Source organism: Quercus suber, unplaced genomic scaffold (assembly GCF_002906115.3).
Source record: "Quercus suber isolate HL8 unplaced genomic scaffold, Cork oak 2.0 scaffold_151, whole genome shotgun sequence".
NCBI lineage: Eukaryota > Viridiplantae > Streptophyta > Magnoliopsida > Fagales > Fagaceae > Quercus > Quercus suber.
In genome coordinates this window covers 356,501-382,099 of record NW_027069612.1, presented here as the reverse complement: position 1 = coordinate 382,099, position 25,599 = coordinate 356,501, and the positions used below count along the sequence as shown (strand labels likewise).

Genomic DNA, 25,599 nt, shown 5'->3' with positions numbered 1-25,599 from the left:
ATGTTTGTTTTTTCCTAAAAACCCCAACTTTTTTATTTTTGTTATGTTTGTTTTTTCCTAAAAATGTGCTTTTTAAACGTCTGAGGGTGAAGTGGGTAATAGATTGAAGTTTAGGTTGGCAAAGTGTAAAGTTTAAAACCACGAGTAGGTAAAGTGAAAACGGACCTAACCACATGTGAATTCACTGTAATTATCCCTAATTTAAAGAGTTCTCATGGCTGTGTATACTGACATTTTTAAATTAACAAATTCTAAAATAAAATAGATAACTAAAAATTTTAGGTAATGGAACAAAATATTGACATTTATCATGGGTAACTTTCATGGATGGATTTTTATGTATGCACTCTTTATCTGAAGTGCTTCACGAGGTACATGACCTCTTAACAGAATTGTTTGTTATAATTATTTAGTATGTGTGAAATGAAAAGATTACATGTGTTTAAAAGATAAGTTTAATGGTCAAAAAGCTTTAGAAATACATTGTTGGGGGAAAAAAATTCCATTGGTCTGTATTTTGTGAATATTTAATATATTATTTTTCAAATAAAAATATTTAACTTTCCAAAACAACCCTACCTAAAATGTAAAATCAAAGAGAAGAATGCTCTTGGACTATAAGAGCATCCACATCCCAATTTTATATATCATCTTATTTTACCATCTCAAAAAGCTACTTTATCAATTATATCATACCATTTTACAATACATCCAGCATCCCAACTTCTATTTTTCTATTCTACTCATTAAAATAATATTTCTACACAATAAAATAATATATCCCACAATTACCATCATTTACACTACAACACATTATTTATTCTTTCTTTCTCTTTATTTTTGTTCAACAACCACAGTCACCACCACAGCCACACTACCCACACCTGACACCACCACCACCACCAACCCATAATTTACCGTCAACACCAAAAAAAAAAAAAAAAAAAAAAAAAAATTTGAGATTGAGGTATAATTCTTATAAGATATTTACTTATTCTTCTTCACTTAATATGTTATGTACTCCATTATAGTTTGTCATTCTTTACTTGCCACCTTCATTTTCTCTTCCTACTTTAAACATATCAAAAATTATACCAAGATTAGCTTTTAGAAAGCTGGAATAAGAGTTGCACCAAATTTAGGTATCAAGTGTTTAGTGGTAATTGGTAAGTGGTAATAGTATCACCAATGAAAATCTAATCACAGTTAAGGAACTTAGAAACAATTGACAAATTGCATCTATTTCCAAAAAAAAAAAACTTGTTTGAAAAATACGGGTCAACTCGACTCGTCCCGTGACCCGTTTGACCCGCGACCCGTTTGACCCACAACCTGTTTGACCCGTGACCCGTTTGACCCGCAACCCGTTTGACCCGTTTAAAAATGACCCGTTTTGACCCGTGACCCGTTTTGACCCGCGACCCGATTGACCCAACCCGAACCCGACACGACCCGCCCGTTTTGCAAAAGAAGATCTCCTCCTTCCAAAAGAAGTAAATCTTCTAATCTCTCCCTTTCAACCAACCAAAAAAGATCTTCTTTCTAATGTAGATAAAGTTGAGCTTTTATGACACATTTGGGGGCTTCCAGAGCTTCCAACTTTCTTAGGCTATGGCCAAACAGCTTGTCCAAAATTCCACTCTTGGCATCATCATCATCAATTGGAAATAACTTCAACCCATTATCAGAAAAATACGACTTCAGGGTCTGAATGGGTGTTGTTATTAGAACACCCATTTAGGAGCATCACTTTGATTTGTTTACTTTGTTCTTATAGAAGTTCTTAAGCAATCAAAACCCTAACTTTTTTATTCTTGTTATGTTTGTTTTTCCTTAAAAACCCTAACTTTTTTATTCTTGTTATGTTTGTTTTTCCCCAAAAATGTGCTTTTCAAACGTCTGAGGGTGAGGTGGGTAACAAATTGAAGTTTAGGTTGGCAAAGTGTAAAGTTTAAAACCACAGGTAGGCAAAGTGAAAACGGACCTAACCACATGTGAATTCACTGTAATTATCCCTAATTTTAAAGAGTTCTCATGGCTGTGTATACTGACATTTTTAAATTAACAAATTCTAAAATAAAATAGATAACTAAAAATTTTAGGTAATGGAACAAAATATTGACATTTATCATGGGTAACTTTCATGGATGGATTTTTATGTATGCACTCTTTATCTGAAGTTCTTCACGAGGTACATGACCTCTTAACAGAATTGTTTGTTATAATTATTTAGTATGTGTGAAATGAAAAGATTACATGTGTTTAAAAGATAAGTTTAATGGTCAAAAAGCTTTAGAAATACATTGTTGGGGGAAAAAAATTCCATTGGTCTGTATTTTGTGAATATTTAATATATTATTTTTCAAATAAAAATATTTAACTTTCCAAAACAACCCTACCTAAAATGTAAAATCAAAGAGAAGAATGCTCTTGGACTATAAGAGCATCCACATCCCAATTTTATATATCATCTTATTTTACCATCTCAAAAAGCTACTTTATCAATTATATCATACCATTTTACAATACATCCAGCATCCCAACTTCTATTTTGGCTAAATCTTTCCAATCAAGTGTGATATTTTGACAGAAAGGAAGCAAATGTTCAAAACGTATAAGACCCCTTTTTTTTTAAGAAATAAACACATATAAAGTAGAGAAAATGAAATATAAAGACTTCTTAATATCGCCTTTCGTTTTAATAAGCATGCTCCAGTAAATTTAAAATGCAAAATGATACTCCCTCTAACATATTAATCAGTCTACCAGTGCAATTAGAGCATCAACAAATAGGAAGGCTAAATGCCAAAATGAAAGCTACTTTTACCATTCAAGCCCAAAAACTCACTCCATTAGGCGTTGTAAAATGCAAGTATTGTAAAAAAAAAAAAAATACAATTCTGCTACAGTGCTATTCTACATTAGAATCGCACTGTAGCTGAATGGTAAAAACAAAAAATATATTTTAATTAGTTTGGTCTTCTCTCTCCTCTCTCTGTAGATCATAATCTTTCTTTCTTTCTTTCTGCTTTCTCTTCTTCCTGCTCTCTTCTTCAACGGCGTGGAGGCGCGAGTGGTTGTGATTTTTCCGATGGGTTGGGGATTTGTTCTAATGGGTTTGATGGTGGTTTCAGTGTTTGCAGGTTTGTTTGGTAGTGGGTTTCGATGAAGATGATGATGATGATGACGAGTTTGGGATAAATAGAGATGCAATGGGCGACGGCGACAGCGATGGGTTTGGGATGAACATATGGGTTTGGGTTTGGTGAGAACAGATGGGTTTGATTTTGGATTTTGATTTTGATTTTGATTTCGGATTTTGATTTTCATTTTCATTTGGCTGGATTTTGCTATGGATTTTTCTCAGCAGAGGTGGGTGGTCTGATTGAGAAGCTGGACAGTGGTGGTGGATGGTGGCTGTGCTGTGTTGGCATTAGATGTGTTTTTTTTTTTTGGTTCAGCTACTGGGGTTTGTGGTTGTGGCTGGTGGGCCAGCGGNTATCACACTTGATTGGAAAGATTTAGCCAAAAAGAAAAAAGACAGGAAAAAAAAAATTTGAGCTGTAAATATTATCTCAAATAACATTTAGAAAAAAAAAAAAAGAAAAAAAAAAAAAGAAGATTCTCAAATACTCAATGACCATATCAATTAGCCTCAGGATAAATACCCTATCAATTGTTGCTTGTATAAGCTTCAAGAAGTACAATATGTACTCCCAATTAAAGTTCCATATTCTGAATCATTGACCCCTTAAACCCATCGTGATTCATGCATGGGGTCACTGTGTACATGAACATAGGTATTGAGTGTTTCATTTCCCATGTAACTCGGTAAGGTTTTCCCATAAGAATTAAAAAACTAATGAATCCAACCTGTTTTTCGGTGCTTTCATATAGTAGGGTTAAAGAACTAAAGACACAAAGACACAAACAAAAACCAAGCTTGACCAACAAGACTCGTATAGGTTTAAAACTCCAGTTTCGATGCTGCTTTGTCCACAACTTAAAAGAAAAATCACAAAAATGAGGTACGTAAACCATAGGATATGAATACCAAGGTCAATTATTTTTTCTTTCTTTAATGGTGGCTCCCAAGAAGTATTTGAAGAGATGAGATGATATGATGGTTGCTACTTGCTACTCTAAAAAGTGGCTCCTATAATAAGCTTACAATTTTTATTTCCTTCTATGCTGACCAATTTGTATTTTTTTTTTTTTTTTTAAATCTTACTTTGTTCCAATGTCATGTAAGGGTTAGGGTCGATGAACTTTGTAGTTGAGATTTGAGAATGTTCTGGCAGTTGACTAAAATAGCATAATGTTAAAAAGCCTAATGTGGTTGGGATGTCACTGTTTCAGATCTTCCTAATCTAGTAATGCTTCTCCTTTTTCACTGTTTGATAATCTTGCATGGTTATTATATTCATTTTAAAGGATATGATTCCACAAAATGACAATGATTATAGTAATATTATTGGCCAGTTATTTTTTTGTTGGTTTTTGTAGACACTCTGGTTAAATAGTCCATGGTCGGGCACTAAGTTTTCTTCTGTATGCATCTATTGCCAACTAATTCATAGACAGCAATGCACCTAGATTGAAAATTCAAACTTTGAGGATTCACAATTTGAACAACATGAAAATACTAGCGGCCCTTTACATAAAAGCCACCATTGATTGTAGTCAAAACTGTCGTATAAGTTACGACGCAATTAGTTGAGTAGAATTACTAGCTACAAAAAAGTCACCTACTTTCGTAGTCAAAAAGCTGTCATATTCAAAAATATCTTAGGGATCTACAGAGAACTAGACTAGAATTTCTAGCCACAAATGGGCATATTGCAACTCATCAATGAGAGAGAGAGCATGAAACTACGACTGGAGGAGTGAAGTATTTAGGCTCTTCTCTAGCAAAGCCCCCATCTATAAACTATAGAGTAATTAATGTATTATACAAAGTTAGATTGACAAGGTGAGAGCCATTAATTACAGCTATAATGCTTATCAAAATATCAATGAATTGCTATTATTTGATTTACAAATCAAACACCTAACAAAAAAATTAAACAATAGTAAGTCGCGTCACGACTTCTTGGGTTGAAAATGCAAACCCTTTCTTAAACAGATTTGGCACGGACATTTTGTGTTTTGTATCCAATGCACTGGCTTCTTGGGTTAAAAATGCAAGCCATTTCTTAAACAGATTTGGCACGAACATTTTTTATTTCGTATCCAATGCACTGTCTTATTGGGTTGAAAATGCAAGCCCACACTTAAACTGATTTGGCAAGGACATTTTGTGTTTCATATCTAATGCATTGGAACAATGGACTGAAACTTAACACTGGATGGAAGCTTAACCCTAACATTAGATACTGAATTTTTGGTTTCCTTTTTCCGGATTAGTTACTTTTGGACAGTATTTTCTACTCACAGAAAATAAATTGACCACTACAAACCAACATTCAAAAAGGAAAGATGTTTTAATGTCTTGAAAACTAAGCACATATATTCGGACATTTCAGATTCAACTAAAGATACTTTTCACTCTTTCAGACTTTCCCACCGCGTTTGACTTATCAATGCCTACTATAGGAATCCCTACTGGACAGCACAACCAGCTGCGCTTTACTCTTTTGACCACAACAGCCCACACACAACCACTCTCAGAATTTTTGCTTCTCCAGGACCACTCTGTAGCTCGAAAAAATTAACTAATCAGTATAGCTAACCTTGTCCAAATCATGAATTTCAATTCCTTTTCAATTCAATTTGAAGACTCATTGGCCAAGACCATTTCCCTAGTGGTCCAAGCAATTCTTTAGCTATTAAACAAGATAAAGTGGTTTGCTATCGTTTCCATGCGTCCCATCTTTAAAGAGAAAATTTTCAACTAACACCGATTGTCACAATTTGATGTGGCCCATATTAATAAGTCAGTTAAGAGTCTTGAGACACAAGATCACATGAGCACAGGGAAATGAGAAGCCAAGACTTAGGTTAGACTGTCACATGAAAATCTAAACAAATCTACCTGATTTACCCGGAAATTTCTTTAGTGTGAGGGCCTATAATTCTTGTTAACTGCAAAAATAACTTATAAATGGTACCCATATCACTAAATCACCACTATCAGTATCCTCTGATTAAGCTCCAAACAATGAAAAGTTATTTACCTGTGAGAGAGCCATAATGTTATGAAACATGCTCCAAAGTCTTAGCCAAAAGAGAGAAAAGCAACAAAATATTAAAAAAACAAGCTTTAAGGACATAATTTGGTTCTGACAATAAAAAAAATTAAACAATACTTGCTACAACTTAACACGCGGGGTCCTAGGACTCTTAGAAAAAGCTTATTCCTACAATAAATCAAACTGCAAAAGCCAAAAAGAGATGCAAGTCAAAAAAGTGAACTTCACTTCAATAATTTTTTCTGTCTTCATTTGAAAACAAACTTTAAGTGCCAATCAAGGATTATCTACCGCATTGACAATTAGCAACTCTAGGCAATATATATATGGGTAAACTGAAACCAATGTGAAAGTTCTTATGCCCCATAAGAAGAAAAAAAATTAAATAAACATATCAAGATCATCTCTAGTGATACCAAAATTGTAAAAAAAGCCTCAAGACTAATACAAATTAACCACTACCACGCTTGAAATGTTCCTTAATGAACCTCTCCGCATGGGATGGGTACTTATCCCGAATGTATGCTCGAAGACACTTTTGATATGAGAAGTCTATCCATCCACCGTCAGTTCTTACAACAAAGAGGCATCTTGACCGCTTAAATTGGGGATGCCGGTCAACCTTCAACAACATTAGCCAATACCCAGTTAGTTTGATCTCATAGTATAACATAAAAGCTACATTAAAGATAATTATATGATAATTATAAGCTACAGAATCAGCTCATGCACATATTAAACAGTAATAAATTCTGTTAATATCAAATCAAAAATCAAATGTTAGAAAAAGTTTGGATGGAAAATAAAGAAAAATGATAAGAGGTTTCCATGTGACAGAAATGGGAGGTAAAAAAGTGGCGCCAGTCAAAGGTAACATACATTTATCTACACGCCAACTATGTGCGGCCAAACATCCTATCCCCAAAGCAAAACGTAAATATGAAGATAAAAGTAAAACCCAACAAGAGCCCATTAGACAGGACGTAACATCAATTGCTTTCTTGGTTGTTCATTTCCAATGAAAGGGACAAATAATAAAAGTTTTTTTTGCAAGGATTCAAAGTAAACCCCCAAAAGTCAAGGATGAAGAACCATGCTGAGATATAAACAAAACAACCTACCTGTTCCTCAATTGCTTAAGAAATGTGAACTTGAGAAAATTATACAGCCCATTCAACTTTCTACAATCATTTTCAGTCTCATTGATGTGTTGATAACGCTAAATACACCATGAATTGTGTTTTCAAAGTTTTGGGACCCCAAATGAAGAAATGACAGACAAGAATCAAAACATAGACTGCTTGAAATATCATTGCAAAAATCATACTTCACCATTTAACCAGACTAGGAAAAACCCCAAATTTTTTAATGTTTCAACAATAATGCTTTGGCAGCCTTTGAGGCATGAGATATTAAACAAATGCAATCATAAGCACCTATTTCTTTCCAGCCTCTAATCACTTTTTGTTGCAACTTCTGGCATGCATATCCTAAAAATGTTTTTTTTTTTTTTTTTGATAAGTACATATCCTAAAAATGTTATATGAACTTGTTGACAAGGAACATCATCACTTGTTACTCAAGCCTTGATGAATCACTCCACACCTCAAGGGGCAAAAAGACAGGAAATTTACTAACAAAATAAGTACTAAAAAAAATCCAAAAACATAGGTGAATCACTCCAATTTTTTCTAGGAGCCTTGTAGCTCAGTGATATTGTTTAGTATTCTTTATAAGGAGAACTAAGGCTCAAATCCCCATTCCCCACTTGTAAAAGTTGAATTATTATTATTATTATTTTTTTATTTAAAAAATTCCTTGTTGGGAAAAGTACAAAAAAGGCGTATCTTTCCTACAAGAACCAATTAAGCTTATGAGTTTTAGCCCAAATGGCACCTGGCACTTATAAAAATCAAATTCTATAAAAAATAAAAAGTTCCTCATTGGGAAAAGTACCAAAAAGGCCTATTTTTCCTATAAGAACCAAATAAATTTTGTTATAATTTTATGTGAAAACTTAGTCTGCCAATGAGTTTTAGCCCATATAGCACCTCCTCTCCTTGTAAGGACAAGTAGAGAGAGTGAAGCATTGGTTTCAAAAGATCCATCAAGTGCATGTGTTTCTTACCAATAATTGGCCCAAGAGCTTTTATAGCTTAGTGGCATTGCCCAATTCTCCCAATGAGGAGAATCTGAGTTCAAACTCCCCTCCACACTTATTGTAAGGGGAAAAAGTGAAAGACATTAGTCTTTGCTTTAAAAATTCTTTTTCTTAAGAAGTTAAAACATTAGGGAAATCACATAAAAACTCCAGAGTTTGAGTTTACACCATGTTTCATATTAGGTCCCAGGTTTTTAATTTAGTCAATCAAAAATCCAAATTTAAGAAATTGTTTCAATTTGAAGCTTCCATCCATTCCATATTTGTCTCCATAGTTCTAACTTCTAAGTAATAAAAGAGCAAAGAAAAGTGGGAAACCATTAATAAAACACTACATTTCGCCGAGGGCCTGTTCATAAACCATTTCAGAACCACTGAACAGAGGATAGAGAAAGAAAGCTTCACCTAGAGTGAGAAAGCAAAAATGAATCCTTTATGCAAGAAAATAAAAGCTGGTTATCTGGGCAAAACATAAAGTTTTATCAACGATTTCATGTTTTTCTCTGATTCATTACAGTCCAGAAGAATGGAAATGAATAACTGAGATAGAAAGAGGCTTCAAATTGAAACTCCATAAGTTGGGGACTTTAGTTGAAAAAATTAAAACCCTGGGACCTAATTGAAATAGGATATAAACTTTGTTCCATTCTAAGTGATTTCCCCTAAAAACTGTGTGCTTCCCAGTTCCCATATTACCCTCTAGAGTAGTTTGGTTTAATTGTAGAAATCTGACCATTTCTGCTTCCTCCTTTTTTTAGAAATTTAAATGCATTAAAATAATAAAGCTGTGAAGTAAATATAAGGATGGAACTCCAAATATCAAATCCATTAAGGAAAGTTTTGCTTTCATAATTGTATTAGGTTTAAGGGATCTTATGTTGTCATTAGTTCCAGTTATTAAAAATATTAACTAATTATATTGGTAATGAATAAAAATTAATTAACGTACAATACATTCAATGGAAAAGGCATTTTCACATTAATGCTATACATTTGAGACAAAAAACTGTATCGTAAATAATATTCCCATCAATATCCAGAAAAAACACCCATGGAGGATGGTGTTATTAGAGGCTACTATATTACCAAATATGCATGTGCAAAGAGACACAATAACGCATATATTGTTCCTCTGTTGCAAGTTATTCATCAAAACATTCTGAAACTCTGTATCAATATGGGGTGGATTTTGCAATATTAATGATGCTAAAAGTTGAAAGCCTATGTCGTCAAAGAAATGTGTACATCATAGGATGGTTACAACACAAATGCCTACAATCCTATGCAATTTGGGCACAGCCTCAACTCAAGTAAGCCTTAATCCCAATTAATTGGGGAAGGCTCTTAGATCCTCATCAACCAATTAGGGTTGGCCACATGTATTCTTTTGTGCCATTCTATCCAACCAGTTTGTGCACAGTACTGTACAGATAATATTTAGATTTACAACATGTGAAATTAAAGCAAGTTGTGGAGCTTGGGAGAATCAATATAGTCTATCTGAGAGTGATACTACCACTGAATCAAACAGCGTTATCAGCACAATTATAGATTGATAGATTGTTACATAAAGGTTTTATCACTTGGACCACTTCACAACAAGAAGAGAGAAACAACTAAGATGGATAGATCAAAAATGACAAAAACCAAAATTAGCAGTAGCTCAAGTGAAAGTTGCTATAAGGATTAAGGAAAAGTGAGTCCAAAATGTGGGATGAAGTTCAGCAAATAGCCATGTAGCACTTGGCATATGATATTAAAAAAAAGAATATAGTCCAATGAGAAAACTAAGAGAGATACACATTTTAGTGCTCTCTTGATGGATTCTGTTACTTTTTTTTTTTAAAAGATAAGTTTCTTTCTGCAATTCAGTTTGTAAGTTGGTCAAGAAGAAGTTAAAAAGAATGATGTGAGTGACCAGGTAAAATTGCAAATTTCGTCAAGAAGTTAAAAATAATAATGTGAGTGACTAGGTAAAGTTGCAAATTTTGATAGCAAATCAACTAAGCGAATAACAGAAGTTAGACCAAAACGATTAGAATTCGTTAGCTACATAAACCTAAAAATTCTATGAAAAACTATGCACAATAAAACTTACCATAATAGAATCAAGTCCACATCCAATTTTATCTTCAGAATGTGGATGATAAGCAAGAAGCTTCTCCACCACAGCTTTCTCGTCTTCAGCTGTTAGACGTTCCCCATCCAAATACCTAGCAAAAACCAAATCAGTCAGATAGAGAAGAGTTTTACGATCCACGGAAATTGCATAAACAGACTAAGAATTGGAAAAAGTTTCAATAGTATATAAGAAGAAATATTTTCTATTGTTATATAAAAAGTTTCAAAAAGAATTGTCATTTCAAAAAAATAATTTTTTCAATAGTATATAAAAAGATGTTTTGGCAGTCTTCGAAGAATTCCATCAGCATTGTAAGTTTGTGAAATCTCTTAATGCTACATTTATAGCTTTGATTCCTAAGAAGAATGAGGCCTCCAACATTCGTGATTTCAGACCTATTAGTTTGGTGGGGAGTCTATATAAAATCTTGGCCAAGGTTTTGGCAAATAGACTGAAAGTGGTTTTAGATCAACTGATATCTGAATCTCAGAATAGCTTTGTGGGAGGTAGGCAAATCCTTGATTCAGTTCTCATTGCCAATGAGTGTGTTGATAGCAGAATGAAGAGTAAGATTCTGGGAGTAATTTGTAAGTTAGATATTGAGAAAGCCTATGACAATGTGAATTGGGAGGCACTTCTGAAGTTGTTGAAGAAAATGGATTTTGGGGAGAAATGGTATAGCTGGATTTGAACCTGTATCTCTACAGTGCAGTTTTCTGTGTTGGTTAATGGGACCCCAGCAGATTTCTTTGGTAGCTCTAGAGGTTTGAGACAAGGGGATCCGTTGTCTCCCTTATTATTTTTAGTTTTGATAGAGGTGTTTAGTAGGATGGTGAAGAGAATGGAGGGGGCAGGTTTACTTAGTGGTTTTAGGGCGGACGGTAGGAGGGGCAGAGGGGAAAGTGTTTCTCATTTGCTGTTTGCGAATGATACTATTTTGTTTTGTGATGCAGAGATGGAGCAAGTCCTTTATGTTCGATTGCTGTTACTTTGTTTTTAGGCTGTGACTGGCTTAAAGGTTAATGTAGCTAAAAGCGAAATGGTTCCTATAGGGGAGGTAATTAATTTGCATGCTTTGGCAGAGATATTGGGTTGTAGGGTTGGGACTTTGCCAATGACTTATCTTGGTATGCCGTTGGGGGCGTCCCATAAGTCCCCCTCTATCTGGAACCCTATTTTGGAAAAAAATCGAACGGAAGCTAGCTGGGTGGAAGAAGTTGTATTTGTCGAAAGGAGGTAAGATGACTTTGCTTAAAAGCACACTATCCAGCCTTCCCACATATTTTTTTATCTCTTTTCACCATCCCTACACATGTGGCAAACAAAATTGAGAAGCTCCAAAAGGATTTCCTGTGGGGAGACCCTAAGAATCATTTATTGGGATGGGATAAAGTGTGCTTACCTATTGCTAATGGTGGCTTGGGTATTAGGAAATTGACTACTTTCAATAAAGCCTTGCTAGGTAAGTGGCTTTGGCGTTTTGGGATGGAGGAGAATAGGCTTTGGAGGAGGGTGATAGCTTCGAAATTTGGGGAAGATTTTGGGGGGGGGGGGGGTGGACCTCTAAGTTGGGTAGGGGAACTCATGGTTGTGGTTTGTGGAGAAGTATCCGGAAGGGTTGGGAAGTTTTTAACAAATATGTCCAGTATAAGGTTGGGGTGTGGGATAGAGTGAAATTTTGGACAAACAGGTGGTGTGGAGATCTTTCTCTCCAATTGGCTTTCCCAATCTTAGACAATTTTGCTGCAAACAGAGAGACTTCAGTAGAATCATCTTTGATAAGTCAAGGAACAGGGGATGAGAGAACTTGGAATGTTCGTTTTAATCGAGGTCCTAATGATTGGGAGGCTGCTGTGGTGGTTGATTTCTTCTGATTCTTGGCAGCCAATTTACCTTCAGGGACTGTTGGTGATCGGTTGAGATGGAAGTTGACCAAAAACGGGAATTTTACTATCCGTTCATTTTATCATAAGTTACATGGCCCTTCTTCTGTTGTTTTTCCTTGGAAAGGTATTTGGAAAGTTAAGGCTCCCCAGCACGTTTCTTTCTTTGTTTGGACAGCTGCATGGGATAGGATCCTCACGGGTGATAACTTGCGGCTTAGAGGCTTTGATTTTGTTGACTGGTGTATTATGTGTCGTTGCTATGATGAGACAGTGGATCATTTGTTGTTACATTGTGGAAAGGTTTATCGGCTGTGGTGCTTTGTCTTTAAGATTTTTGGGATTTCTTGGGTTTCCTCATTTACGGTGTCAGATTTTCTTTTTAGTTGGTGGAATTGGTTGGGGAAGCATTCATCTTACATTTGGAACTTAGTCCCATTGTGTTTGATGTGGTGTATTTGGAAGGAACGCAATCAACGGACATTTGAGAATTTGGATAGATCTGAGGACCAAATGCTTGCTTTCTTTTTGGTTCTCTGTTTGATTAGGCTAGGGCTTGGGGACTCACATCTAATGACTCTCTTCCTCTTTTCCTTAGCTCTCTTTCTTTGTAATTTAAGTTTTTTATGTCTTTGTTTTTTCTTCCTTTTTGTAATTTGCCCTGCTGGTGCTTTTTTTGCATCTAGCAGTTTTTAAATATATTTTTTCTTACCTATCAAAAAAAAAAAAAAAAGTATATAAGAAGTAATATTTTCTATTGTTATATAAGAAAAAAATTATCAATTAAATTAATAGTAAATGACATTTAATAAAAGTTAACCCATCACTCTTACTTTATTATTTTATTTTTATCCATCCATTTATATAAAATTGAATAATTATTGATTTTAAATAATTTTTCTATATATTTTATTTTATATATCACAAAAAAAGAGATTAAATAAATTAGTTAAAATGGCACCTTATTAAGTGAACACATCACAATTATTATTTTATTGTCTTTCTACATCAATCCATTTTATATAGAAAAACAATAACATTATTTATTGAGCTATTTAAAATTACGCCTTGTAAAAATGAAAACATTACAATTATTATATTATTCATTTTACTTTTTGTCCCAGATAAAAGAAAACCATCATATAAAACTTATTCTAAGTTGATATCAACTTGAATTTGTAAAGTGTGCATTGTCACCCTCACAATTTAGGATAGCTAACTGCAAGAGATGTTTCACCACACCAACAATAATCTAATAATATGAAGTGTGTGCAAGGTTGCAAGTGTCAAGCCATGAAAGCATCAGTCCTACAGGTTCAAAGGGTGTAGCTATAGACAGGGAGCAGATCTTGTGACCGTTGATTCTCCCTAGGTTTTGAATAAACCCTTCCATGCTCTTACTTAGAAGAAGGTCCCTTTTCAAAAATAATATCATGTCCCCCCAACCCAAGGTTTTGAGGACAACTTGCAAAGTCTCTAAATGTATAAACATTGTTAACTACTTAGTCAACTGTTTGTGACAGAAGTATCACCCTGCATTCAATGAAATTAGAAAAACATAGATCACAACAACTGTGTCAAAAAAGGATCAAAGGCTCAATTTTATGTTCCTACTTTCTAATGAAAGGGAGGCTCTTCTTGCAAGCACAATCTTATCCAGTGATAGGAATGTGATTACAATTTGACAGTATATAGAACCATAACCTCATCTCATTGGCCCACATGACTCCATAGGGTTGGTCCTCTATTTCCCATGTGCTTATAGGAATTTAGCATGCGTTTAATAGAAATTCAAAATGTGTTTAATGTGATTACATGCTAAGCCTAACTAACCAACTCAATCTTATTCACATCCAACTGCCGAAGTTTGACCAATCAATGTTGATTCATGTGCATAGGATTAAAAGGGAGCTACCATGCAAATTTCAGCTAAACCTGACAAAGGAGTGCCAATTGGCACTTGACAAAGGAATCGAATGCCAAGATACAAGCTTTTACTGTTGTTTGGCAGTCTAGGTTCTGATCTAAAGTGCTGTTCGGCAGTCTAGGTCCTCCGATCTCATGGGCCATGGCTGGATGATGTAGACCCACTGCCAGTTTGGCCTCAATTGATTTATTGGAACGAACTTAATTTCTATGATTTAATTTTTATTTGATTTTATGTAGTAGTTTAAAAGTTATTTCCTTCCCTAGTTGGTTTACAAATTTATTTCCATGACAGTTACCATTCTTCCCTATTTAAAGGCCCTAAAATTCATTAGTGTTATGGACCTATGGTTTGCTTGAATAATAAAATTAATTATTTGAATTTATCAAAAGGTTTGGTGTTTACTAAGCAATCCTAGGTGTTGAATCCTAGGATTTCTATCTAGGAAGCACTGACATGGACATGGATACGGGTATAGACACGGGTACAACATGGTGACACAAGCAATTTTTGAAAAATTACAACATGAAATGGCTGGTGCGACACCAGTATGACACAGGAATAACACTAACACAACACGGGCACAACACCCTAAATGAAGTGTCTATGCTTCCTAGCTTTCTATCTTTTCCCATGCTTGGTGTTATCTCCACACAATCTTAGGTGCCTTACCTTGAGGAGCCACTATGTGGTTCCACCCCTTTGCAATAGCTTATTAGTTATTTGGCAATAAATCCAAGAGGCAAACAATCTTTTCATCATCCTGATCCATGAGGCAAATTCTGCACAGACAAGAAGGGCAGTACCAAAAGGGACCATATGATTTTAATTGCTTATTTGTCAGGCACCTTGCATGGTAGTATTTATTTGGGCATACAGAGTGGCTAAAAATCTTCCAATTTTCACCATCTACTATCTTGCTTTCACAAATTTTACAGGGATAGTTTTTGCCACTTTTTGATAATTGAAGTCCATCATCAATACTACAATTTGAATTCTCTTCCAATTCAATAGGTGTTTCTTCATTTGTAGGTGAAATTCCATCATCATTTCCATTACTTGGGGTATTGGGGGCATTCAACCTCTCACCCACCACACAATTTATATTGGGTGATCTAAAACCCCAAGCAGTGCAACTGGCACGATAACAGCTTCTGGGGGGAATCTCTATCACAGCAGGCTAACTGCAGGACACGTGGTACATCTCCTCACACGAATCACTTACTAAACAATCCCTTCCATCTGCCTTACCTCCGGAATGCCTGCAAGTGCATTCTTGTGTTTATGGTACTTAAGTAAAAAAGGTCAGCTTTGATGCCTTGGAAATTCTCAAATACTAGCTTGCAGAGTGAGCTGAACTTGTCCGAAATTAAAACATTCAGAAAAACATGCTGACACTTACCGGTTATAGTATAATGATCTGATTTGTTACTAGATATAATGCCAGCATGGCCATTAGCTGCTTTCTGAGATCCATCAGACATCCACCCAGTTTGTGAATATTTGCACCTATCTTCACTATAATGGTCAGGTTCTGTCATCATACAATCAATTTCAGGATTAATAACAATCGCCTCCCGAATGCACCCCTGTATACCACCTTCATCATCACTTAATGACCAATATATCTGCTCTGATACAGCATTTCTCCAGTGCCTCTGTGAACAATCATCTGAGCCATTCATCGAATTGCTCGCTAGAATTAATTGGTGACCTTATTCTTAGAGAAGTGTATTTCTAGCCTCAAACAAATTTGCTCATTTCTCACAGCACATTTATCACTATTTATTAGCAATCCCAATAATTTTGCATCTATAATTCTAGTAGACAGCTTCTATAAAGTAAATTCCTCAACTCTCTATCAAGGTCTCCAGCTAGTACTCAGTACCCAGTGATACCACAAAAACCCTCGCTCAGCTTTCCTTCATCAGTAGGAAAGCAAGAAAGCAAATGCCACCCCATTAACTAGTAAACATACATATTGAAAACTAAAGGCGTTTCTCACTAACTTGGGACTATTCTACTAATTTCTCAATTCTTAATGATAGGACTGCAAAAGGAAACATAAATGAATGTATCTGTATCTATGAAGGCACTAGGAATAGTCCCTCTCTCTTTACTTGAAAGTTACAAACTCATGCCTTATGTTCCGGCAACTAAGTTAGATAAACACTCACTCTCTCCTACTACCAAGGCAATCACAAATTCACAATTCACAAGTCCAAGTTCTACTCCTAGCCAAATACCAGGGAAACTAGTGAAACCTATTGATAAACTATAACTTGTCCCAAAAGCGAAACGGTAAATTCCCCATTTAACCATTATTTTAACACTTCTCTTCTAACGCGGGATCACATGCTCTAATACCATGATAAACTACGGCTCGTCTCAAAAGCTTAAACCATTAGAAAATTAAAAATGTATTCATTAAATTTATTTTTCTCAACTATATCAATTATCATATGGCAGTATCATTTTCACTTGAAGCAAGTCTCACTTTCTTTTCCTACATTTTCTCGGCAGCCAAACGCAGTAATAACAAAAAATTAGGGAATAGACTGAGAGTGACTAAAGACGAACCTGTTAGAGTGAAGAATCTCTTTGGTAAGAGAAGAGATGGGCTCGATATCACTGAGAATCTCGCCCTCTTTATCTTTCCACTTGCGATACTCAGCGTCGTCCCACCGATGGTGGTACTTGGAACTTTGTGAATCCCTGGCTTTCCGCGCGGCGGCGGTGTTGTCCGCAGAGGATAAATTCTCTTCGCTCCGACTCGGCTCGGCGGCGCTGCACCATGGCCGCCGCGTCGGCGCAAAAATAGAAGCGGCTAGGCGGTGGTGGTGGAGCCGGAGGCTGAGAAGTGGAATGGCTCTGAAAAGCAAAGGTGCGGCCATTTAGGTATAGGGGAGTGTATTATTGTTATTGACCATGGTAGTGAAAGTGAGTGTGTGTGTCTGTGTGTTAGTGTAAGCGTGAGTTTGAGAATGAGGTCAGAGGTGGGAAATTTTTTGCCGGATAGGGTATATAGAGAAGCCGTCGTCGTTTTGGTTTTCCAAAATTAACCATGGACTACTTTAGAGTTTTGACTTGTTTTTATTTTCCTTCTCATAACTATGTCTATTTTCTTTTTTTATAGAAAATTTCACCATCGCTTAAACCCACTAACTATGTCTATTTTCTATTTGTTTTTCAAGCATCTATGTTTATTTTCAATGTAGTCATTCTATCCATTCTCATTCATATTATGTTATACTCCATCAGCTTCCAATGGCAAAGCTATATCGTTTTATAAATCTAACTATATAACAACATATTTTATAGATCTAATGACACAACGGAGATGAAATTAAAACAAATATAAGCTAAATGATTGAATTGATATAAGCTAAATGATTGAATTGATGAAACTATAGGGATGGAAATGAAAATAACTATAAAAAAAATATTAAAAAAAAAACTTTTATTCAACTATTTAAACTCATTACTTAAAAATGATTAGTGATTACAATTAACAAAATGTGATCGGATTTTCCAACTTAATCGAAATCATTTCTTTTATTAAGTTTTAAAATCCAAAAAACTTGTACTTATCTTCAAATCATAAATAGTATAGATTTGGGTTAATTGGGTAGGAAGTTTGGCCAATACAAACACATATGCAGCCTAATTTAATGGGCTAAAACATTGAACATAACACAAAACTTACACAGTCAATTTTAGACACATGTGATACTTGAGTTACATCCAATGCACTAGAAAAAAGCTAAACCCATCAACCTACCATAGCACGTTGCATGGGTTGGATTGATTTTACTATAGGTCGATGGGCAAAATGCACAGCCTTAAAGCTCATATTTCTTATTTCTTATAAATGGTCCATTTAAAACTCTTTGACTAAGGTTATACAATATAAGATAGTCTTCTCCCTTCTTCTAACCAATTTTTACTAAAATAAGTGAGGTTCAATTTAAAGTTTATTTCTATTAACAATAGAATTTAATAGATTTGTTAAATATGTTATTATTAGCAACGCAATGTGTTATACTATGTTGTATATGCTAGAGTGGATGTGGAAAGAGAAGTATAGAATAGGAACACCAAGAACACGAGGGTTACGTGATTCAGCCTTGTCGACCTACATTCACAGAGAAATCCCTTAAGGGCTACATCTTTATTGTATAAGAGTGTAGTACAATAACCTGTGTTACAATAAACCTTAACATGAGTATATATAGGTGACTAAACCCTAAACTACTAGTACAAGCAGGAGTGGGCTTAGGCCTATTACATTAGGCTAATATGTCTGATATATCTCTAACAAGATTAATGACTTGGAACCCAACATAATTGAATCAAACTTGCTAGTTGCCATAGTGTTTGTGGAAGCAACCAAGATATCTTCCCAACGTCTCCCTCAAAATAATTGAGAACTTGTTTTGAGGGGAAATTGGTAATTTGCTCAAATAACAGAGTTGCACATAAAGTTTTGGGCAAATTACGATAATTACAACATAAAGGAACAGGGTACTAAGTAAACAGTCACCTTCAAATTCCTTGAAGGTGCATTACAGTCTACTGATGCTCTTCTTTGGAAGGCTTCCCATGGCCTTAGCCTTTTCCCTTAAAACAAATTTCTGTGTCTTCCCAGTTGAAGTCTTTGGCAGATCATCCTCAAAAACAACAGTTCGAGGAGCCATGTAATGGGGCAATCTATCCCGACAGAACTTAATGATCTCCTCTGCACTGGCATTAGACCCATTCTTCAACTTCACAAATGCACAAGGAGTCTCCCCCCAGTGATCATCAGGTCTTCCCACAACAGCCGCCTCAAGAACTGCTGGATGACTAGAAAGTGCAGCTTCCACCTCAATTGTGCTAATATTTTCTCCCCCAGAAATGATAATGTCCTTTGAACGATCCTTTAGTTCTATGTAGCCATCAGAGTGTTTCACTCCCAAGTCCCCACTCCGAAACCATCCACCATTAAATGCATCCTGTGTTGCTTTCAAATTTTTCAAGTATCCATTCATCACAATGTTGCCTCTAAACATAACTTCACCCATGGTTTTTGCATCAGGGGGTACACTCTTCATTAAAAAAAAAAAAAAAAACTAAGGTCGGTGGGCACAATGCACACCTTGAAAACCCAATATTTCTTTAAATTGATCTATTTAAAGGTCCATTTGACTTAAGGTAATACACTATAAGGTAGTCTTCTCCCTTTTTCTGTCCCATTTTTCCTAATATAAGAGAGGTTCGATCTCAAGTTTAATTCTGTTACCAATAGATTTTAATAATTTTATGGCTTGGAACCCATCATAATTCAATCAAACCTGCTAGTTGCCATAATCTTTGTGGAAGCAACCAAAACATCTTCCAAACTTCTCCCTTAGAATAATTGAGAATTCACACTAAGTTGCTAGAGCTAACGTAATATGGAAGATCTCTCCCATATTATTTGACTGCTGCGACCTCCTTCCCTGTTTCTCGATTGTAAAATTTAATTTTTGTTATAGATTGTCTAATGAAACTGCTCATTTGTTGGCCCGTTGGGCTTCCTTTTCCTCAACTTGAGGAACTCAACTCATCTCTTCCATCTCTTTGTGGGTCTTTTGTAAAGATGTTGATGGGTTGGTTTCCTCTAATGTCTTTGCCCTCTTTGAGGGTTAGGGCTCCCCTTTCTTATAATATTATCTTAACCAAAAAAAAAAACTAATGTTATATGATTGGGGGAAATTGGTAATTTGCTCAAATACAAAGTTTTTGACAAATTATGATTATTACAATTTACAACATAGAGGAACAGGGTAATAAGTAAACATTCACCTTCAAATTCCTTGAAGTTGCTTTACATTCTAGCGATGCTCTTCTTTGGAAGGCTTCCCATGGTCTTAGCCTTTTCCCTTAAAACAAATTTCTGTGTCTTCCCGGTTGAGGTCTTTGGCAGATCATCCAAAAAAACAACAGTTCGAGGAGCCATGTAATGGGGTAATCGATTGCGACAAAACTTAATAATCTCCTCTGCGTTGGCATTACACCCATTCTTCAACTTCACAAATGCACAAGGTGTCTCCCCCCAGTAATCATCAGGTTTTCCCACAACAGCTGCCTCGAGAACTGCTGGATGACTAAAAAGTGCAGCTTCCACCTCAATTGTGCTAATATTTTCTCCCCCAGAAATGATAATGTCCTTTGAACGATCCTTTAGTTCTATGTAGCCATCAGAGTGTTTCACTCCCAAGTCCCCACTCCGAAACCATCCACCATTAAATGCATCCTGTGTTGCTTTCAAATTTTTCAAGTATCCATTCATCACAATGTTGCCTCTAAACATAACTTCACCCATGGTTTTTGCATCAGGGGGTACACTCTTCATGGTAACAGGATCTTTAATGTCAATTTCCTCAAGACCGAGATGGTGAACCCCTTGACGAGCCTTAAGCTTTGCCTGAGTATCTCGAGGAAGAGAATTCCATTCAGGTTTCCAAGTGCAAACTGTTGCAGGACCATATGTTTCTGTCAGACCATATGAGTGGGTAACAATAAATCCTAGTTCCTCCATCTTGAATAGCACATGTGGAGGTGGAGGTGCAGCACCTGTCATGACTGCCACCTTCCCTGGAAGTGTCCTCCGCTCACTAGCTGCCGCATTTATTATCATGTTCAGAACTGTGGGTGCACCACCCAAGTGGGTCACTTTGTGCTGAGAAATATTCTCAAAAATTCCTCTTGCAGTCACATTCCTTTGGCAGACATTTGTGCCACCCTGAGCAGCCACAGCCCATGTGAGACACCACCCATTACAGTGAAACATAGGAACACACCATAAATATACAGGCATTGAGCTCATCTCATTGAAAAGTGCCACTGCAAGTGAATTGAGATAGGCACCTCTATGGCTATAAATAACACCTTTTGGGCTTGATGTGGTACCTGAAGTGTAATTTAGCGAGATTGGATCCCATTCATCATTTGGCCACCTAACCTCAAAATCAAGTCTTCCGGTTAGTAAAAGACTCTCATATTCCAGATTCTTTGATGTGGAAATGGTGTTGCTGATGTTGGAGGATGATTGATCAGACTCTGGAATTAAGATTAGCAGGGGCAGCTTGGTCCTCATCTTGGATAGAATATCAATCGCTCCTTGAGCAATATGAAGAAATTCGTAGTCTACAAAAATGATTTTGGCTTCTGAATGTCTCAATAATACTGATACCATTGCTGAATCATGACGTGTATTTAGTGTACAAAGAACTGCACCTACCATTGGAACACCAAAGTGTAGCTCATAGATTGCTGGAATATTTGGGGCCAATGCAGCAACCTGCTCAAGTGAGTAAAAAGTTTATCGAAAACACAAATAAAGATTAAGGATGTTGTGAGAGGGTAAAAAAGAAAGAAAGAAATTTTAGGAAATAAAGTAATATAGTTAATACTTAAAAATAATTCATGCTTCAAGCACTTTAGATAACTAAAGAAATTGTGATGAAAAAGGTATAGAAAATTTGAAAAAGAAAACCAACTGAGTAGGATTTAGAGAGAGAGAGACAGAAGAAAGCTTTAAAAGCCAATACATCTTGAAGCAAGCAATGCTAGTTAAAAGAAAACATATTCTAGGTGCCTTTTGGTCACTTAAACAGCAGGTATCGAGTTGCAAACTATATAGATTCATGACCAGCTATGAGCTACTCACTTTATTCATTTTCAACTTAAGAGTCTCTTATTCATTTTAAGATATCAATTTTGAAAAGTTAGATATAAAAACTTTAATTTTTGTAATCTATCTTTCAGATGAAAAAGTTGAAATACCATTATAAACTTTGAGGAAATATGAATTAAAGGTCAGGTTCTTTCAAATGGGTGCTGTCACTTTTAGAGGGATGGAGTGCATGGAAATCTTTATCCACAACAAAGCTTACATTTTCCGACAAGAGCATTATGGTTCAGTGGCATTGTCCGATCTCCCTATGGGAAGAATCAAGTTTTGATTCCTCCTCTCCCACTTGTTACAAGCAAAGAAAACACAAACAAACTTACAATTTCCTCATTGCCAAAATGGGTGCCAAGGATAGAACAAGAGTAAAAACAAAAACAAACCAAGAAAGAAATGATATGACTCATATTTGATACCTTTTAAAGTGAAACGCCAGGTCTCAAAGCCTAAATACGTTTTTAAGCTTCCATCAAGATGTTGTTCAAAATTTACTGAAATCTGATGATAATCATCCAATCATTTCATCATGAATTAATACCAGTGGTGAAGTAGGAATTTTTTTCTAAGGAGGGCCAAGCTTAGATAATAAACCTTTAATTTTTTCAATTTATACATAATTGAGGGAGGGAGTGCAAAAGTCAATGCCCCCCTCACTAAAACTACCTCTTTTGTAATGGCATTGAATGAAAAGAAGAAACATTTTTAATTATATCCCCAAAAATCCTCAATAAATGAAAGACATTGTTGAATAATTGAATTAGTTAAAAAAAAGAGCTAATTTTCAATTAATTGAAGATTCATGCATTATAGATGTTAGGCATTTCAGTGTTTTTTTTTTAGGTCTATGCAACCAAATTAAAGTACTTTTATAATAAAATATTAATTAGGATTTATTTTTAAATCTTTTTACCTGATAATTTTTTTTATGGGTTTCTACCTGATAATTAAGTTTCTCTACAACCTATAAAAGTTGAACTGTAAATTGTAACAAAAAAATTAAAGTCCAAAACATACTAATAGAACTTCTCTTCAAATTTCTTTCATGCAATGATAAATTAAACAAAAGTCACCAAGCCCAGAAATAAACAAAGTAAAAGGTGACAACAACATAGAATCAAGTGTTGCAAAAATTAAGAATAAAACTGAGAAAGCCAGTGCTTAGTACTTACCACATCTCCACGAGAAATTCCGAGCTGGGCAAGAGCAGAAGCGAGTTTAGTACAGCGTTCAAGGGTGTCTTTCCAGGTGTACCGAACATCACCGTACACAACAGAGGTTCTGTCCCTGTAGACCAAAGCTGATCGCTTCAAGAAACTGATGGGAGAGAGAGGGACGTAATTTGCAGAGCTCCGGATTAGACCCTCCATTGGAATTTGACTTCGGAGTTCAGACTTCAGAGACCCCAAAAACAAAAAAAACAAAAAAAACAAAAAATTGTTGCTGCCGATGGAAGAGAAAGCAAAGAAGAGCTACTAGTTGGACTAATTTTTTTTTGTCTTACGTACATGTACTGCCAACTTCCAACTAATGCGGCAGATAAGAGCTGGGGAGGCTTAGGTCCCGTTGGATGCAGCCACGTGGCAACTTATACACATGACAGGATAAAACTTATTATTGAAAATACTGTAATAAAATAATTTTTAATGTGTAAATAATATCGTGGGATTCAGTTTTAAAGTTATATTTGCTAAATTTTGTACTTGTGGGTCTGGTAAACAATACACGGGACCTAGCCAAAAAACACAGACTCACAAAACGCAGAGACATATCACTTTCCAAACTCACACATAGTTTTTTTTTTTTTTAATGAGTTATGTTAAGGAATGTCTTTCCGATAATTATTAGTACATTATTTTCGATATATTTTAATAGCATTTTTATGGAAAAAAAAATGTTAAAACATTAATTGATTTTTTCTTTTTTTATTAAAATTTTTCTTTAAATTGTTTACTAAAAAAAATCTTTAGGGCATCTATTATCTTTTTCCTTTCTTTGTTATTCATAGGGCTCCAATCACTCATATTTTGTTTTCATTTTCATTTTTGCGTTTATCTTTTTTATCCATTTTTTAATTTATTTTTGTTTCTATTTATTTTTTATCAATTTTCTGAACCTAAGAACCAAAAATAGTGGATATTCTATTTGGCACTTGACTCTTACCTATGGGGAAAAAAAAAAAAAAACTTTTCTCATTTATATGCTCACAATATTTTCCCATAATTTTTTCCCATGGAGCGTGGTAGGAGTCTCACACTATATCACACCTACATGTATAGAAGTTGTTGGTTCGAGTCGTGCAATTTGCAAAAATGCTTTGTTACACTGTGGATGACCCTAACACTCCTAAGGATACCCCATGCCATGAGTACTATAGGTTCAAGTAGGCGGGGTCAATTATCACACACGTGATACCCTCATTTTTTTATCATCAAAAAAATATTTTTTTTTCCACAATTTTCAATTATTTTTTTATGAAAATGCCAATAAACTCTCTTTTTTTTTTCTTTTTGAAAATAAAAATGTCAAAAATTTGTTTTCGTTCTCACATTTTTTTGGGGTATAAAAAAAATTAGAACAAAAATTAAACCCAAATTTTTTTTCCCTAGTTAGTCTTACAAAAACAGTAAATAAAAGGCGAATAGCATTTTGGTCCCCACATTTTTGGGTCACAATCAATTTGGTCCATATATTTTGGTAACAGTTAATTTAGTCCTTATGATTTTCAACTTGTGGTCAATCTAGTTCCTGTTGTTAACTCACTAGCGAAAAATGTTTATATGACAAATGGTTTGCACATGTGGCTAATAAAACCAAAAAAAAAAGGTTTAATTACTTTTAAAAAAAGCCATGTCAATGATTTTAAAAGTTAACAAAATCCACATAAGGTTTAAAAAAATGAAAGGATAAATTCAAACTATTTCTCCAACTTTTCTTAGATTTTCTTGGCAACCAAACACAGCCTGATGAGGAGGCAAAAATGTCCCTCAAAAGGTCGTCCACAAGGCTCGTCCAAATCACGGGGAGGTCGTCTACGAAACTTCAACACAGGAAGGAGCTCCACCAATGGATTCAATACTCGTTCTTACCTCCTTCATTCTGAGGAACAAGGACGAGGCATTGTGAAAATGGCCCGTCCGTCCGTAAGGATGGACGAGCCATCATCATGAAGGCATCTCGTCTTTGTCAAAGGTAGAACAGACAGGATGAAAGGTTGCGTCTGCTCTCAATGAGTGCAATATTCCAGCAACCGTTCCGCAGTAAATAATCAGTTATGAAATCCAAGTATTACAACAGCCATAGCAGTTGCGAGCGGTTACTCTCAAAACCCGCAACAACTGGAGAAGTTACAAGGTAATCGTTTTTGCCGAACACTATATAAAGGGCACATTGGCAGAGAAGCGAGGTATGAAAAATTCACCCAAAGAAAAAGAAACATTTTCTGAGTAGCGTTTTCTTTAGACGACTAGTGATAATATTAACTTTGCCATCGGAGGACCCTGGGCCGGCACCCACCGGTCTCCTCTGATCTAATTTTGTTTTACAGGATTCTCTCCAAGATCAAGACCCGGGGATCTTCAGCCCACTGATTTCTGTAAGCATA

The 25,599-nt window shown here is 35.4% G+C and overlaps 2 protein-coding genes across 3 annotated transcripts; both read right to left on the bottom strand.

Moving 5' to 3' along the window:
• Positions 1-6,394: 6,394 nt before the first annotated feature.
• Positions 6,395-17,373, bottom strand: LOC112022214 (protein DCL homolog, chloroplastic). The gene is made up of 3 exons (XM_065777263.1): positions 16,865-17,373; positions 10,451-10,565; positions 6,395-6,813 (listed from the first exon to the last, which is right to left on the bottom strand). The coding sequence occupies exons 1-3, from the start codon at positions 17,176-17,178 to the stop codon at positions 6,643-6,645; spliced, it is 600 nt and encodes a 199-aa protein (XP_065633335.1). The 5' UTR covers positions 17,179-17,373; the 3' UTR covers positions 6,395-6,642.
• A 1,051-nt stretch (positions 17,374-18,424) lies between these two features.
• LOC136061531 (butanoate--CoA ligase AAE1-like) lies at positions 18,425-23,480 on the bottom strand. Of its 2 annotated transcripts, XM_065777262.1 has the most exons (3): positions 23,168-23,458; positions 20,394-21,608; positions 18,425-19,110 (listed from the first exon to the last, which is right to left on the bottom strand). In XM_065777262.1, exons 1-3 carry the CDS (start codon positions 23,363-23,365, stop codon positions 18,850-18,852), a joined length of 1,674 nt encoding a protein of 557 aa, XP_065633334.1. In that variant the 5' UTR covers positions 23,366-23,458; the 3' UTR covers positions 18,425-18,849. The 2 variants fall into 2 exon arrangements, with proteins under 2 accessions (XP_065633334.1, XP_065633333.1); XM_065777261.1 differs by lacking the exon at positions 18,425-19,110 and having other exon boundaries at positions 19,988-21,608; positions 23,168-23,480.
• Between the last annotated feature and the right edge of the window lie 2,119 nt (positions 23,481-25,599).